Source organism: Ranitomeya variabilis, chromosome 2 (assembly GCF_051348905.1).
Source record: "Ranitomeya variabilis isolate aRanVar5 chromosome 2, aRanVar5.hap1, whole genome shotgun sequence".
Lineage (NCBI taxonomy): Eukaryota > Metazoa > Chordata > Amphibia > Anura > Dendrobatidae > Ranitomeya > Ranitomeya variabilis.
Genome location: NC_135233.1, coordinates 637,719,472 through 637,733,124, shown reverse-complemented (window position 1 = coordinate 637,733,124; position 13,653 = coordinate 637,719,472). Strand labels below are relative to the sequence as shown.

Genomic DNA, 13,653 nt, shown 5'->3' with positions numbered 1-13,653 from the left:
TAAAAATTGGCCTTATACTCACCCTCTGACGTCGCGATCTCCTCGGCGCTGCACCCGGCTGTGCCAAGGACCTTCGTGACGTCACGGTCATGTGACCGCGGCGTCATCACGGTCATGTGACCGCGACGTCACCACAGGTCCTGCTCGGCACAGCAAACCGAAGACCGGACGCCGCGGTAAGCGCTGAGAGGTGAGTATAGCTTCATTTTTTATTTTAATTCTTTTTTTTACACCAAAATATGGTTCCCAGGGCCTGGAGGAGAGTCTCCTCTCCTCCACCCCGGGTACCATCGGCACATTATCCGCTTAACTTCCCGCAACGTGGGCACAGCCCCGTGCGGGAAGTGAGCGGATCAATGCATTTCTATGGGTGCAGAATCGCTGCGATTCTGCACCAAGAAATGACATGCTCCTTCTTTTTTTCCGCAGAAAAGCCGCGCGGCTTTTTCAGCGGAAATCCGCAGCGTGGGCACAGCGGGTTTTGTTTTCCATAGGGTAACATTGTACTTTACCCTGCATGGAAAACTGCTGCGGATCCGCAGTGTCAAATCCGCTGCGGATCCGCGGCAAAACCCGCAAAGTGTGAACATAGCCTTACAAGTTCACCTGCATGTCTGGCTGCTTGAAATTGAACAGACACCACAGGCACTTCACAACCTGCACCCAGACATCACCGCTACAGGAGTGCCCCCGGGGGTCCTATACCATCCACAAGTGCCACCTCCTGCTATTGACAATTGTTGTGGACACGAGGGAAGTGTTGAGGGGTCCAGCAACCCACTTCAGCTACTGTGACATCTGAAGCCAGTGGGACTACATGCCCCTGCTGGCCCTTCTGCAACATCTGGTGCCTCCCCAATGGCCCACCACAGTAACACCATCTCTCAGGCAAGACCTGCAATGGGGGCTGTAAGGTTCTCATCAGGTTCGGGATAGAGATCTGAAAGTAGCCCTTGCAAATGCCCTCACTATGGATGCGTCAGGCTCAGGTTGCAGTGCGGTTGCAGAAGCTATGTGGGTTCAAAAACTGTCGACTGATCAGGACTCAACTCTTTCCTCCAATATGAAGAAACTCAGGGCAAGCAAGTTAGTGCTAATCTATTTCCAATCTCTCTTACATGTTCATCATGTTCAGATTCAGCCAGGCAACCTCGCTTCGGCAAGAAGCAGATGGGCACCAGACATATTCCTATGAAGGAAGATCGTCAGATCATGACATGAGCAAAAAGCAACCTCCTGTCTGTCTCAGCGGTACACAACAGGGGTGCTTTCAACCAGAAAGCAAATTGTTTTAGCAGAGAGTTTGTCCATCCAGGGGGATGAGGCATGTACTCAGAAGTGTACCAACAGATCACCAATCATTTTGGGGATCTGATATGGCAATAACTCAGAATACCAAGGTCAATTACTTTGTCTCCTGAAGATGACAGATTGTCCGTTTGCAATCTACCGTGTTTCCCTCAATTGGTAACACATTTTCTTCATCTATGTATTCCTTGGATACTTCCCTTCTGGCCTCGAAGCGCTTGGTTTCCACTAGCATTGTTTCTATCAAACTAAAGATGCTGGAAATTTCCTTACCACAAGGAACTTTTTTGTCAGAATAGAATCTACCACCCCGACCCAGAGTATTTAGATCGCATATCAAGGAGTCTTAGTGGCAATTTCTGATGGGTAAGGTCTCTCCTAGGAAGTGATAGAAACATTCCTGCACTCTTGAAGTCCTTCTACTCATATTTTTAAAGAGTTGTGCTCCTCAAACAATTGAGATGAAGTTGATGTCACCACATTTTGTATAATTTCTTCAGGAAGGTTTTAAAAATGGTTTTAGGCTCAATATGTTGAAAGTATTTTTGATGGCTATTGATGTAATTTGCAACATACTTTTAGGATTCACAATGTGTTTCACTGGTCTTTCCTAAAAAAATACAGAATATAAGGATCATTCAGGAGTTCAGCAAGGTACGTGGCCCTGTTGTCTTCACCATCAGAAGTAATCTGGGGAATAGGTATAGCTAGGGCACCTCTAGCATTAGGGACAAGGAAGGAGCCCCAGGCCAGGTAATCTGCTAACAGAGTCGTGACACCACCTTTGTGAAACACTACAGGTTCCATGTGTTGGTTTCTCGCATCAGCCTCTGACAAATACACACACATATACAGTGGCTTGCGGAAATATTCATCCCCTTGGCTTTTTACCTATTTTTTAAATTAAAACTTGTGTTTAATTATTTTTGTAATTCAATTTGTGATGCATAAGCACTAAATAGTCTAACTTAGTAAAGTGAGAAAAATATTGGCATAATTTAAATATATGGGATCAAATAAGTTAAAATTTGGCATGTACATGTCACGATTCCTGGGTAGTACTGCTGCAGGGAGATCTGCGCATCACAGCAAGGGAGCTGAGAGCAGAGCGGCGGGGAACTCACCGGGTAGAACCACGTGACAGGGAAGGAGGTGGTCGAGGGTGGCAACAGACCCCGGGGTGCAGAAGAGACGATATACACTGGAGAGTAGATATGCCAAGGTCAAACTCAAGAGATAACGAGGTAACCAAGGGGTGAGGTGGAGGGATAGTCAGAAAGGGAGCCAAAGGTCAGAAAGCCAACAGAACAAGCAAGCAGAGTAAAGCATGGAGAGCAAAACAAGTAAATGCAAACTGAGCACACACTCAAGGGGTCAGACACAGACTAAACGAAAGTATAGCTGACAGGGAATCCTAGTCTGGAGTGTGTATAAATACCCCTCCAAGACCCAAAGAGAGGCCAGCAATATTAACACTGAGAGAGGAGGACATGAACCATGTCCTATCCCATGACAGTACATATGTATTCACCCCTTCTGTGATGGAGACCCTAAAAAATTCTAGTGCAAGTAATTACCTTCATAAGTCACTTTGTACACAGGTGGACTTCCTTTTGCTATTTAACTGTCACGTGGTCTGTCAGTATATACACACCTTTTCTGAAAGGCCACAGAGGCTGCAACATGAATAAGCAACAGGCACTACTAACTAACCAACACTATGTAGAACTAGGAGATCTCCAAACAAGTCAGGGACAAAATTGTGGAGAAATATAAGTCAGGGTTGTGTTATAAAAAAAAAAAAAATACCCCAATCTCTGATGATCCCCCAGGACAACTTCAAATCCATTATCATCAAATGGAAAGAACATGGTGCCACAACAAACCTGACAAGAGAGGGCTGCTCATCAAAACTGTCAGTCATGGCAATGAGGGCATTAATCTGAAAGGCAGCACAGAGACCTAAGGTAACCCTGAAAGGAGCTGTAGAGTTCCCAAATAAAGACTAGAGTATCTTTCCATATGACCACAATAAGCCATGCACTCTAAAGGAGAGCCTCTTTGGAAGAGAGGGTAGAAAAAAAGCCTTTACTTGCACACAAAAATTTTAAGGCTCCTTTTGAGTTTGCCAAAATACATGTGGGAGACTCACCAAATGTATGGAGGAAGGTGTTGTGGTCAAATAAGACTAAAATTGAACGCTTTGGCCACTAAGGTAAGTGCTATGTTGGTGTCACGCTTAGTGTTTGAAAACTAAGAGCAACACGACGGGAAAAGGGGAAGGAAGTGCAAACACTAGGGAAAGGGGGAGTGGAGATCCCTAGGCAGATCTAATAGCACCCTACCTCCCCTACCGTCCCTATATTGGTTCCACACCAATCGCTGAGCAGAAACCTAAGCCCTGTATATCCCTAGATCTAGGTCCTGAATAGGGTAAGGAGGATAAGCACGGGTCAGTCCCCACTGTACACTAAAGAGAAGAAGGGAGACAAACAAGGGGGAAGCAACTTAGCTTGAACAGACTCAGAGAGGTAACACCAAACGTCCTCCAACAGCACCATACAGAAAGTAAGCCAACTGCTATAACTCCAGGTCCAGGTGTGTCAATTAGAGCCAGAAGGAGGTTGCCACTGAGTTCAAAACTCAGAAGGCGTCTGCAGTGCCCAACACAGAGACCTTCTGCAGCCAGATACAAAGTGACTGTCTGTAGCATCTCACACACCCATGACAGTTTGGTGCCAAACAAGCACAACTCATCACCCCATGAACACCATCCCCACAGTGAAACATGGTGGTGGCAGGTCATGCTGTGGGGATGTTTTTCAGCAGCAGGAACATTGAAAATTATCCGAGTTGAGGGGAACTTGAATGGTGAAAAAAATACAGGGATATTCTTGAGCAGAACCTGTTGCAGTCTATCAGTGATTTGAGACTGGGATAGAGGTTCACCTTCCAACAAGACAATGACCCAAAGCATACTGCTAAAACAACAATTGAGTGATTTAAGGGAGGAATGTGTAAATGTTTTGGAGTGGCTTAGTCAAAGCCCAGACATTAATCCAATTGAGAATCTGTGGTTAGACTTGAAGAATACTGTTCACCAGGGGAAACATCTAACTTCATGGAACTGGAGCAGTTTTATCTTGAGGAATTGGCAAACATCCCAGTGTCAAGATATGGAAAGTTCATAGAGACTTATTGAAAGTGACTTGCAGCTGTAAGTGCAGCAAAAGGAAGCTCTACAAAGTACTGACTTTAGGGTAGTGATATGAATAATTATGCACACCGAAGTTTTCAGTTATTTTGTCCTATTTGTTTTTTTGCTTTAAAAAAAAAAGAAAACCAAATGTTCATAGTTTTAGGCATGTTCTTTACATGAACTAATGCAAACCCTCAAAATAAACAGCAAAATTCCAGGTTGTGATGAAGCAAACCATGAAAAATACCAAGGGTGACTACTTTCGCAAGCCACTGTATATGCACACAATTATAAAGTACATACAGATACCTAATGAAAAATATTGATGCCTAAAAAGAATACAGGGCTGTCCTTCGTGTGGAGTACCAAAACAACTTTCTATAGTTACATATACTGTATATATTCAGAGAGCCTGTGTGTTCAGAAAAAATTAAGATACTTGTGTAAAATTTAACACCTGCTAATTTCATAAGATATCATAAAACGAAGCCAGTTTAAATAATGAAATTACCATACAATATTACATATAGGTAACCCAGAACTTTACATTTATGCCTTGCAATATTCTAAATTGTCAGTTTTCATTTTGAGGCTGATAATTAAGACTGAATTAAAAAATAATTTGTAACATATCTTGATCATAATGATAAAGTCACTGAAACTACAAGCATATTGAGACTTTATTACACAAAATTACATATTTTTATGAAGTCTGTTAAACAAAGTATTCTGCTCATTTAGCTCAGAGGCTGTCCGTTGCATACTTGATCGTTTCCTTTCCAAAATGCTGAATTAAATATTAAGTTCATTAATTTTAATAATATCCTAATAAAAAATATTGAATGCATTATCATGTGTCATGTTCATATTTATATGTTACAAAAATGGCACTCCACTGAAATTGACAACATGATCTTCTTCTTTGGATCCTATGGTGCTGTTATTGTGTTAACAAGCTCAACTTTGCTTTCTGTAAAAAAACAAAACAAAAAACAAGTTAATAGTATACAGTATAATACAATGTAAGTGAATTTTTAATAACCTCCATGTAACACATGCCGATTTCACCATGGATTTATATGCCAGTTTTGGTCTCTTAATACTTTGTGTGAACCTGGTATTACAGTGCAGTTCTTGCAGTTTCATCTTGTAACAAGACAAGTAAATGTGGTTTGTCACTTGACTGGGTCAAATTTTAATTCACTGAAAGTACTTAATAAATATATTTAAAAAATGATACAAATGTTTGTAAAATGAATGTACTAGGAAAATATTACAGTACATTAAAAAATTGCGGTTCTGTCATGACCAGTGATATCAGAGCCATCTTAACCCCTTATCGACATCCGCCGTACATGAACGGCACAAGTTGGTAGCTGGTGTATGGAGAGAGGTCATGCGTTCACATGCTCAGTATTTGGTCAGAATTTGGCATCAATATTTGGAAATCAAAACCAGGAGTGGGTGAAAAATACAGAAGTGGTGACGTGTTTCTGTTATACTTTTTCCTCTGTTCCACTCCTGGTTTTGTATTACAAAATGATGTAACATACTGAACACTGAACATGTGAACGTGACCTTACAACCAGGACCTGGTCTTAACAGCCATGGGTGGAGCTCTGCCCGTGACTGTTAACCTGTTGAATGTCGCTGTCAATCGCTGATAGTGTCATTAACAATGTGCGGGGATGGGGGGCTGTCATTCTATGCACCCACTGGCACACCCGTGATGTGATCGCGGGGTGTTGATAGATTGCTATGAGAACTGGGGGTCTGCTGAAGACCTCCATGCCTGTCAGTACAGAGCTCTCCTGAAACCCAGCCTGTGACTGGGCTTCATGTAAGCTTTGATTTTTACTATATGCAGCAATACTGTGGCATTGCTTTATATAGTGCAAGCGATCAGACGATCGCTGGTTCAAATCCTGTTAGGAGGCTAATAAATACAAAGAAAAGAAAGCAAGTTCAAATAACCCCATTTTTCCCCTGTTAAAAATAAGGATAAGAAAAAAATACACGTGATATTGCCGCATCCATAAAATTGCAGTAGATCAAAATATAAAAATAATTAACCCCATAGGTAAACCCAATCAACAGAAGAAAAAATTAGAAACAAAAACACCAAAAGTGTGCTTTTTTTGTTACTGCAATACCGCAAAAAAATGCTGAAACAAGTGATAAAATGTCATATCTATCCCAAAATTATATCAATAAAGACATTCTCGCCCCACAAAAAATAAGCCTTTACACAGCTCCACCGACTGAAAAATGAAAACTTTATGGGTCTCAGAAAATGTTGACACATTTGCCCATTTTTTTTTTCAAACTTTTTTTCACTACTAAAATAATTAAAAAAAACTGGACAAACTTTGTATCACCATAAGCATAATGATGAGCAGATTCATATTGGCAGGTCATTTTTGCCACACAGTGTTTTCTGTAAAAACAATTCTCCCCACTTGGAATTTTTTTTCACCATTTTCCAGTACACTATGTGGTAAAATGAAAGGCGTTATTCAAAACTGCTACTCGTTCTGCAAAAAAACAAGCCCTTATATGTCTATCGACAAAAAAAAAAAAAGTTATGACTCTGGGGAGAACAGGAGGACAAAATGAAAATGGTTGCTTCAGGAAGGGGTTAAAATACAGTTCACATTTATCCACTTATTCGCCCCAATTTATTTGCATATTTTTTTCACAAACAATGTCTAATACCTAACTTTATTAACCATTTGTTTGAGAATTTAGACCATTTGTGCAATAAATGCCTGTGAGTGATAACAGGTCTGTAAAAAAGGCAACATTCCAACCAGCAAAACTGACTTAACAAATACTAATATGTAATGAAAAATACAGGGCACCCCACAGTTTTGATATCTCTATGACGTGAATGATAAAGGCAAAACCATTAACGCTTCCTTCCCTTATCAGGATATGCTACTACAGAATGCGCTTTCAAGACCAAAGTATGGGAAATCTGATCCACCTCGGCCCAGCTCCTGCTGCCGCCACACTCCTGGTAAGTGAATGGCTGTAAGATGCACCACCATTTTCCCCAAAAAAAATTTGGGAAAAAAAGTGCGTTTTATAGTCTGAAAAATATGGTAATCAGTTTTGAAGTGAATTTGAGGGGCCTATATATTGGGGAAAAAAAAACAGAACTGATACAATTTTAAAAAATTGCACCACTCAAATTACACTGTTCTACTGCCAAATTGGTTGAGAGACGAAAACAGTTGAATTTAACTAATTTTGTGGTGCTAAAAATTAATACGGTGCTGAAATTTGGTGATTGGCTCTAATTTTGAAGATCCAGAGGATGTTGTAATTACTTATGACTAGGGATGAGTGGACCCGTGGATGGACGGGTTTGGCTGACTTGTAGTTTAACGTTCGTTTCGGCATCCGAACTTGACCTCAATCTTAAAGGGCCACTGTCACCCCCTCCAGCCGTTATAAACTAAAAGAGCCACCTTGTGCAGCAGTAATGCTGCAGTCTAACAAGGTGGCTCTTTTAGTTTTTGATTCATTTATTACCTCAATAAAGCGTTTTAAAAATTGGCCACAAATACCAGATATTGTATCTGGAGGCGGTCCAAATCGTCCTCTATGAATCTCCCAACTGCCGTCACTCTTCTCTTCAGGGGCGATGGTCGCTGTCCCCTTCGCGCAGTTGCTTCTTAAATCCAGCGCCTGCGCTGTGCGTGCCTGCCTGGGGCAGGCGCAGTCTTCATTGTCAGTCACAGCTCAGACGCAGGGTGCCTGACTGCGCCTGTGCGGGCAGTGCGGCCACCCTGTTCCTGAATCCCCGCCCCGCACTGTGTTATTCATTATGCACAGTGCGGGGCTGGGGTTCCTGGGTATGCGCACTGCGCTTGTCAGACGCTCCCCCGGTCCCCCGCCTTCCAGCATTGCTGGAATATACAGGTTTCATTGCCAACGTTTTGAACAGCCACAAACGCTGGAAGGCGGGGGACCGGGGGAGCGTCTGACAAGCGCAGTGCGCATGCCCAGGAACCTCAGCCCCGCACTGTGCATAATGAATAACACAGTGCGGGGCGGGGATTCAGGAACAGGGTGGCCGCACTGCCCGCACAGGCGCAGTCAGGCACCCTGGATCTGAGCAATGAAGGACAATGAAGACTGCGCCTGCCCCAGGCAGGCACGCACAGCGCAGGCGCCGGATTTAAGAAAAACAGCGCGCAGGGGGCGGCGACCACATCCCCAGAAGAGAAGAGTGACGGCAGTTGGGAGATTCATAGAGGACGATTCGGACCGCCTCCAGATACAATATCTGGTATTTGTGGCCAATTTTTAAAACGCTTTATTGAGGTAATAAATGAATCAAAAACTAAAAGAGCCACCTTGTTAGACTGCAGCATTACTGCTGCACAAGGTGGCTCTTTTAGTTTATAACGGCTGGAGGGGGGTGACAGTGGCCCTTTAACCCCGAACCCAATAGAAATCAATGGCAACATGGTCATAGTAAGGGCTAGGAGGCTGCAAATGGAAGCAAAATGGGGGTAAGAGCAGGACAGTTGCCGCGCAAACAAATGTGGATAGGAAATGACTTAAAATAACATAGAATAGAACCATGAGGCGGAGGATCAAGTGGAGAAGGAGGTTGAAAACGATGTGGACATTGCAGCATTGGTGGAATACTTGGAGGAGGAGGTAGCCAACACTGTTTTTTTTATTTTTTGAGGCTACTCAGTAAACAGTCTCTGTGGGGGGCACTCTGCATTCAGGCAGAGTAATAATCTGCTGGCCTCTCTCTCTATATACAGGCCGTGTAATATTCCGCACTTTTTTGGGTTGCAAAGAATTTGGATTGGCAAATGACTTAAAGGGGATTTCCCATGAACAAAGTTAATTTTAAAGTTGATTTTAACGCCTTAACGACCGCCGATACGCATTAAAATGGCAGTATCTTATTCCCTCATTGACATTTTTTAGCAGATGCTAAACGGAGTACGAAGTGTCTACATCTACCTCAGGGTGGGTGGTTCTGTTGGGGGCTTCGTCTGAATTGTATTTTTGTGGGATTTACATGGAAACAATGATGTAAGTGCTGAGCGTAGAACACAAGATTGTGATCCAGCCTTATACTGGAAGCAATCGAAAAATATTATGTACCCCAAAATGTTACCAATAAAACCCCTAATTTATTAAAACCAGTGCCCAATCTGGTCTGTCATCTGTTACTGAAACTATAGGAGGGTCCCATATTACTGGTAGAACAAAGACTCTGGAAAAGCGACATGGCTCCCGCACCCTCAAATAAAATCCAGTGAATTCTGCACTCCCAAAACCAAATGCCCCATCCTCCTGAGCCCCATTGTGCCTAAACCACAATAAGTGGTCACATATTTGGCATTATTGTAATGGAGAGAAGGCACTTAACAATTTACGAGTGCATATCGCCAGAAGCACAAGCTGGGCACAATATATGGGGACACAATGTATGGGTAAGACTGGCAGATTTTTAATTCTCCAGAAAAAAAGCCTGGCTTCGATGTTACAAAATAGTCATAGATGACTTCACTGAGTTGTGTAACTTTTTCAATGGGGTCACTTTAGTTTTTTTCTGCTGTTCTGGCACCTTCTGGGCTCCGCAAATGTCATCCCTAAGCTATTCTACCAAAATCTGTGCTTCAAAAGCCAAATAGTGCTTCTTCTTTCTTAGCCCTAACGTGTGGCTCAGAAGGAAGGAGCTATTTCTGACAATATATGGGGCAGCACCATGTTTGGGAGAAATTGCGCAACAAATTGTGGGGTCTAGTTTCACCTATTAACCCTTGTGTGCCTGACAAATTTGCAGCAAATACAAAAATTACATTTTTACCCCTAAAATGTCATATTTCCAAGTCTCAATGTCCTAAAATTCTGTAAGGCACCTTTGGGTTTAAAATAGTCACTACACCCCTGGATGAATTCCTTGAGGGGTCTAGTATTCAAAATTGCATCACTTATGGGGGCTTTCTCCTGTTTTCACATGTCAGAGGCTTTTCAAATGCGACATGGCATTTACAGTCTAACCCAGGCAAATAGCGCTCCAAAACATCACTCCTTTCCTTCCAAGCACAAATCATACAAATATACTCAAACAACAGAGGTAAACACTAGGGAATAAAGTAAAGGCCCCGTCTCACATAGCGAGATCGCTAGCGAGATCGCTGCTGAGTCACAAGTTTTGTGACGCAACAGCGACCTCAGTAGCGATCTCGCTATGTGTGACACGTACCAGCGATCAGGCCCCTGCTGCGAGTGTGTGACACCGATCCAGCGATGTCTTCACTGGTAACCAGGGTAAACATCGGGTTACTAAGCGCAGGGCCGCGCTTAGTAACCCGATGTTTACCCTGGTTACCAAAAAAACAAACAGTACATACTCGCCTTTCGGTGTCCAGGTCCCTTGCCGTCTGCTTCCTGCTCTGACTGCCGGCCGGAAAGTGAGAGCGCAGCACAGCAGTGACGTCACCGCTGCGCTCTGCTCTCAGTGTACAGCGGCACTGTCAGAGCAGGAAGCAGACGGCAAGGGACCTGGACACCGAAAGGCGAGTATGTACTGTTTGTTTTTTTTGGTAAACAGGGTAAACATCGGGTTACTAAGCGCGGCCCTGCGCTTAGTAACCCGATGTTTACCCTGGTTACCGGGTGCTGCAGGGGGACTTCGGCATCGTTGATGACAGTTTCAACGATGCCGAAGTCGTTCCCCTGATCGTTGGTCGCTGGAGAGAGCTGTCTGTGTGACAGCTCCCCAGCGACCACACAGCGACAAAACAGCGACGCTGCAGCGATCAGCATCGTTGTCTGTATCGCTGCAGCGTCGCTGTGTGAGACGGGGCCTTAAGGGGTAAAACTAAAGTAGAAGAAAGAGGGGAAATTAGCAAGCACCCAAAACCTAGCAACAGTCACAGATAAATCCACCACCTTCTAAAATAAAAACCAACAACCTCCCAACTTGCAGCATGAAGCTAGCTCTGGCAATGAGTGCTTGCCAAGGCCCAAATCATAGAGGAAATGGGAGTGGCTAATAGTGAACAGCTGAGAGCTTTAAATGCAGGAAAGCTTCCAAGAGCTCTCAACTGAGGAGATTAACTCCTGCAAAAGAAACCTGCACCATTTGATATCAAGGTGAAGTGCTCTCCCCAGGGTGTGGCCTGGGGTTTAAGTAGCTGGTCTCCAGAGTCAGTGGATATTCAGTGTCTGGAGAAGAACGCTCCAGAGAAGTGTGGTGTTTGTGCTAAAACTCCTGAATTATGGCCCTTGCTAGCCCTGAGCAGGCTGATCCCCACAAGCAGAAAGAAGGATTGTACTTTGTGCTACCATATTGATTTTACTTTTTGCTGTTTTTGCCTAGGGGGATGTGTTTAATTTTTCCTTCACCTTAGTTTATGCTGCACCTAATAAACCATGGATGTTGTTAAGGAGACAGTGTTCTCGTGTCTACCTCCGTGTACAGCTGAGTGAGCCAATTTACCACAGGTGGTGTTAGAAGTGCGGGCAGCATTCATGGCGAAAATGTGTGAAGGCAGCCACAAGCCAGCATATGATATCAGGAAAAATGGAGAAGCTGCTTAAGCATTTGGTACAAGCACTGCAGCAATAGCACCATCAGCATCAGTTACAGTAGTAACAGATGGTGCAACAAGAGACAAGTAAGGCTGCTTTCACACTAGCGTCGGTAAGGGCCCGTCGCAGTGCGTCGGGCCGACGTACCGACGCATGCTGTGAAATAAATGCCCGACGTGGGCAGCGGAAGCAGTCTTACGACGCTTCCGCTGCCCCATTGTAAGGTCCGGGGAGGAGGGGGCGGAGTTTCGGCCGCACATGCGCGGTCGAAAATGGCGGACACGACGCGCAAAAAAAGTTACATGTAACTTTTTTTGTGCCGATGGTCTGCCAAAACACGACGCAACCGTCTTACGACGGTTGTGACATGTGGCGATACGTCGCAATGCATCGGTAATGTAAGTCTATGGGGAAAAAAAGCATCCTGCAGACAACTTTGCAGGATGCGTTTTTTCTCCTAAATGACGCATTGCGACGTATTGCAAACAACGCTAGTGTGAAAGTAGCCTTAGCTGCTTATACAACAGATGCAACAGCAGCATATTGACTTGCTCCCAGAGGTAGTTCGTGGAAGGCCGGCAGCCCCTCCCCCAAGTCCAGCTGATGACACACATTTTCGGAAGGCGGTCAGATGAGCAATGCAAAAATGACTCTGGGTGATGATGTGGAAGCATTTCTGACTGTTTTTGAGCAGGTAGCAGAGCATGAGAAGCTACCGCCAGAGCAGTTGGCGGAGGTGCTGGCCCCCTAACTAACTGGGGAGCCCCAAAAAGGCTTATTATGATTTGGCATTACAGGATGCACAAAAGTACAACAAAAATTAAAGCCTGAGATTTTGACATGCGCAGGAGTGACTATGTCGGTCAGCGCACAAAGGGTTCACCACTGGGCGTATTATGGGGACAAACTACCTCAATCCCAAATGTTTGATTTACTGCATCTTGTATGGACATCATTGCAGCCAAAGTCCTCCACTCCAGCCCAGATGGTTGAACGGGTGGTCGTGGACAGATTTGTTTACTCCCTTTCTAGGCCGGTGCAGACATGGGTTGCCCAGGGAGATCCCTGGAATGTGGACAAACTGGTGGGCATAGTGGAATGATACCAGGTGGTTAAGAGGTCCCTAGCAAAGCCAGGGAGTGGTGCTTCCCCATACCGAGGTATCCAGCAGGAGACTGAGACCCAAAAGAGGAGTAGTAGAGCCACTACTTGGGGGAGTCCTAAATTCCAAGGGAAGACTTGCTCTGCTGGAGATGTCATGATCAGGCACATATAGCCACTTGTTGTCCTTTGTCCTCTGAAGAGATGGACTGCAGCCTAGGTAGGTGCTGCTCATACTATGCCTATACCGCCTGCAGTGTGGACTTTCAACCCGGTGAGGGGCCACAGGCATGTCCCGTGACAATAAATGGGGTGCTGGTGTCAGGACTCACACTCCACCACCAGTTGATCCCAGGGAAACACGTGGGCATCCGTTGTATCCACGGTGATGCCAAGGACTACCCCATTGCCAGAATAACAATAAAAACGAACCATGGTACTGAGTCCCATGTGATCGGGGTAGTCAAAGA

At 44.3% G+C, this 13,653-nt stretch overlaps 1 protein-coding gene across 1 annotated transcript in view; it reads right to left on the bottom strand.

Moving 5' to 3' along the window:
* Positions 1 to 5,170: 5,170 nt before the first annotated feature.
* FMN2 (formin 2) overlaps positions 5,171 to 13,653 on the bottom strand; it is a 450,026-nt gene continuing 441,543 nt past the window's right edge. The window contains exon 18 of the mRNA XM_077289102.1: positions 5,171 to 5,477. Coding sequence (XP_077145217.1) covers positions 5,448 to 5,477 — 30 coding nt within the window. The 3' untranslated portion in view covers positions 5,171 to 5,447. The remainder of the gene's footprint in view (positions 5,478 to 13,653) is intronic.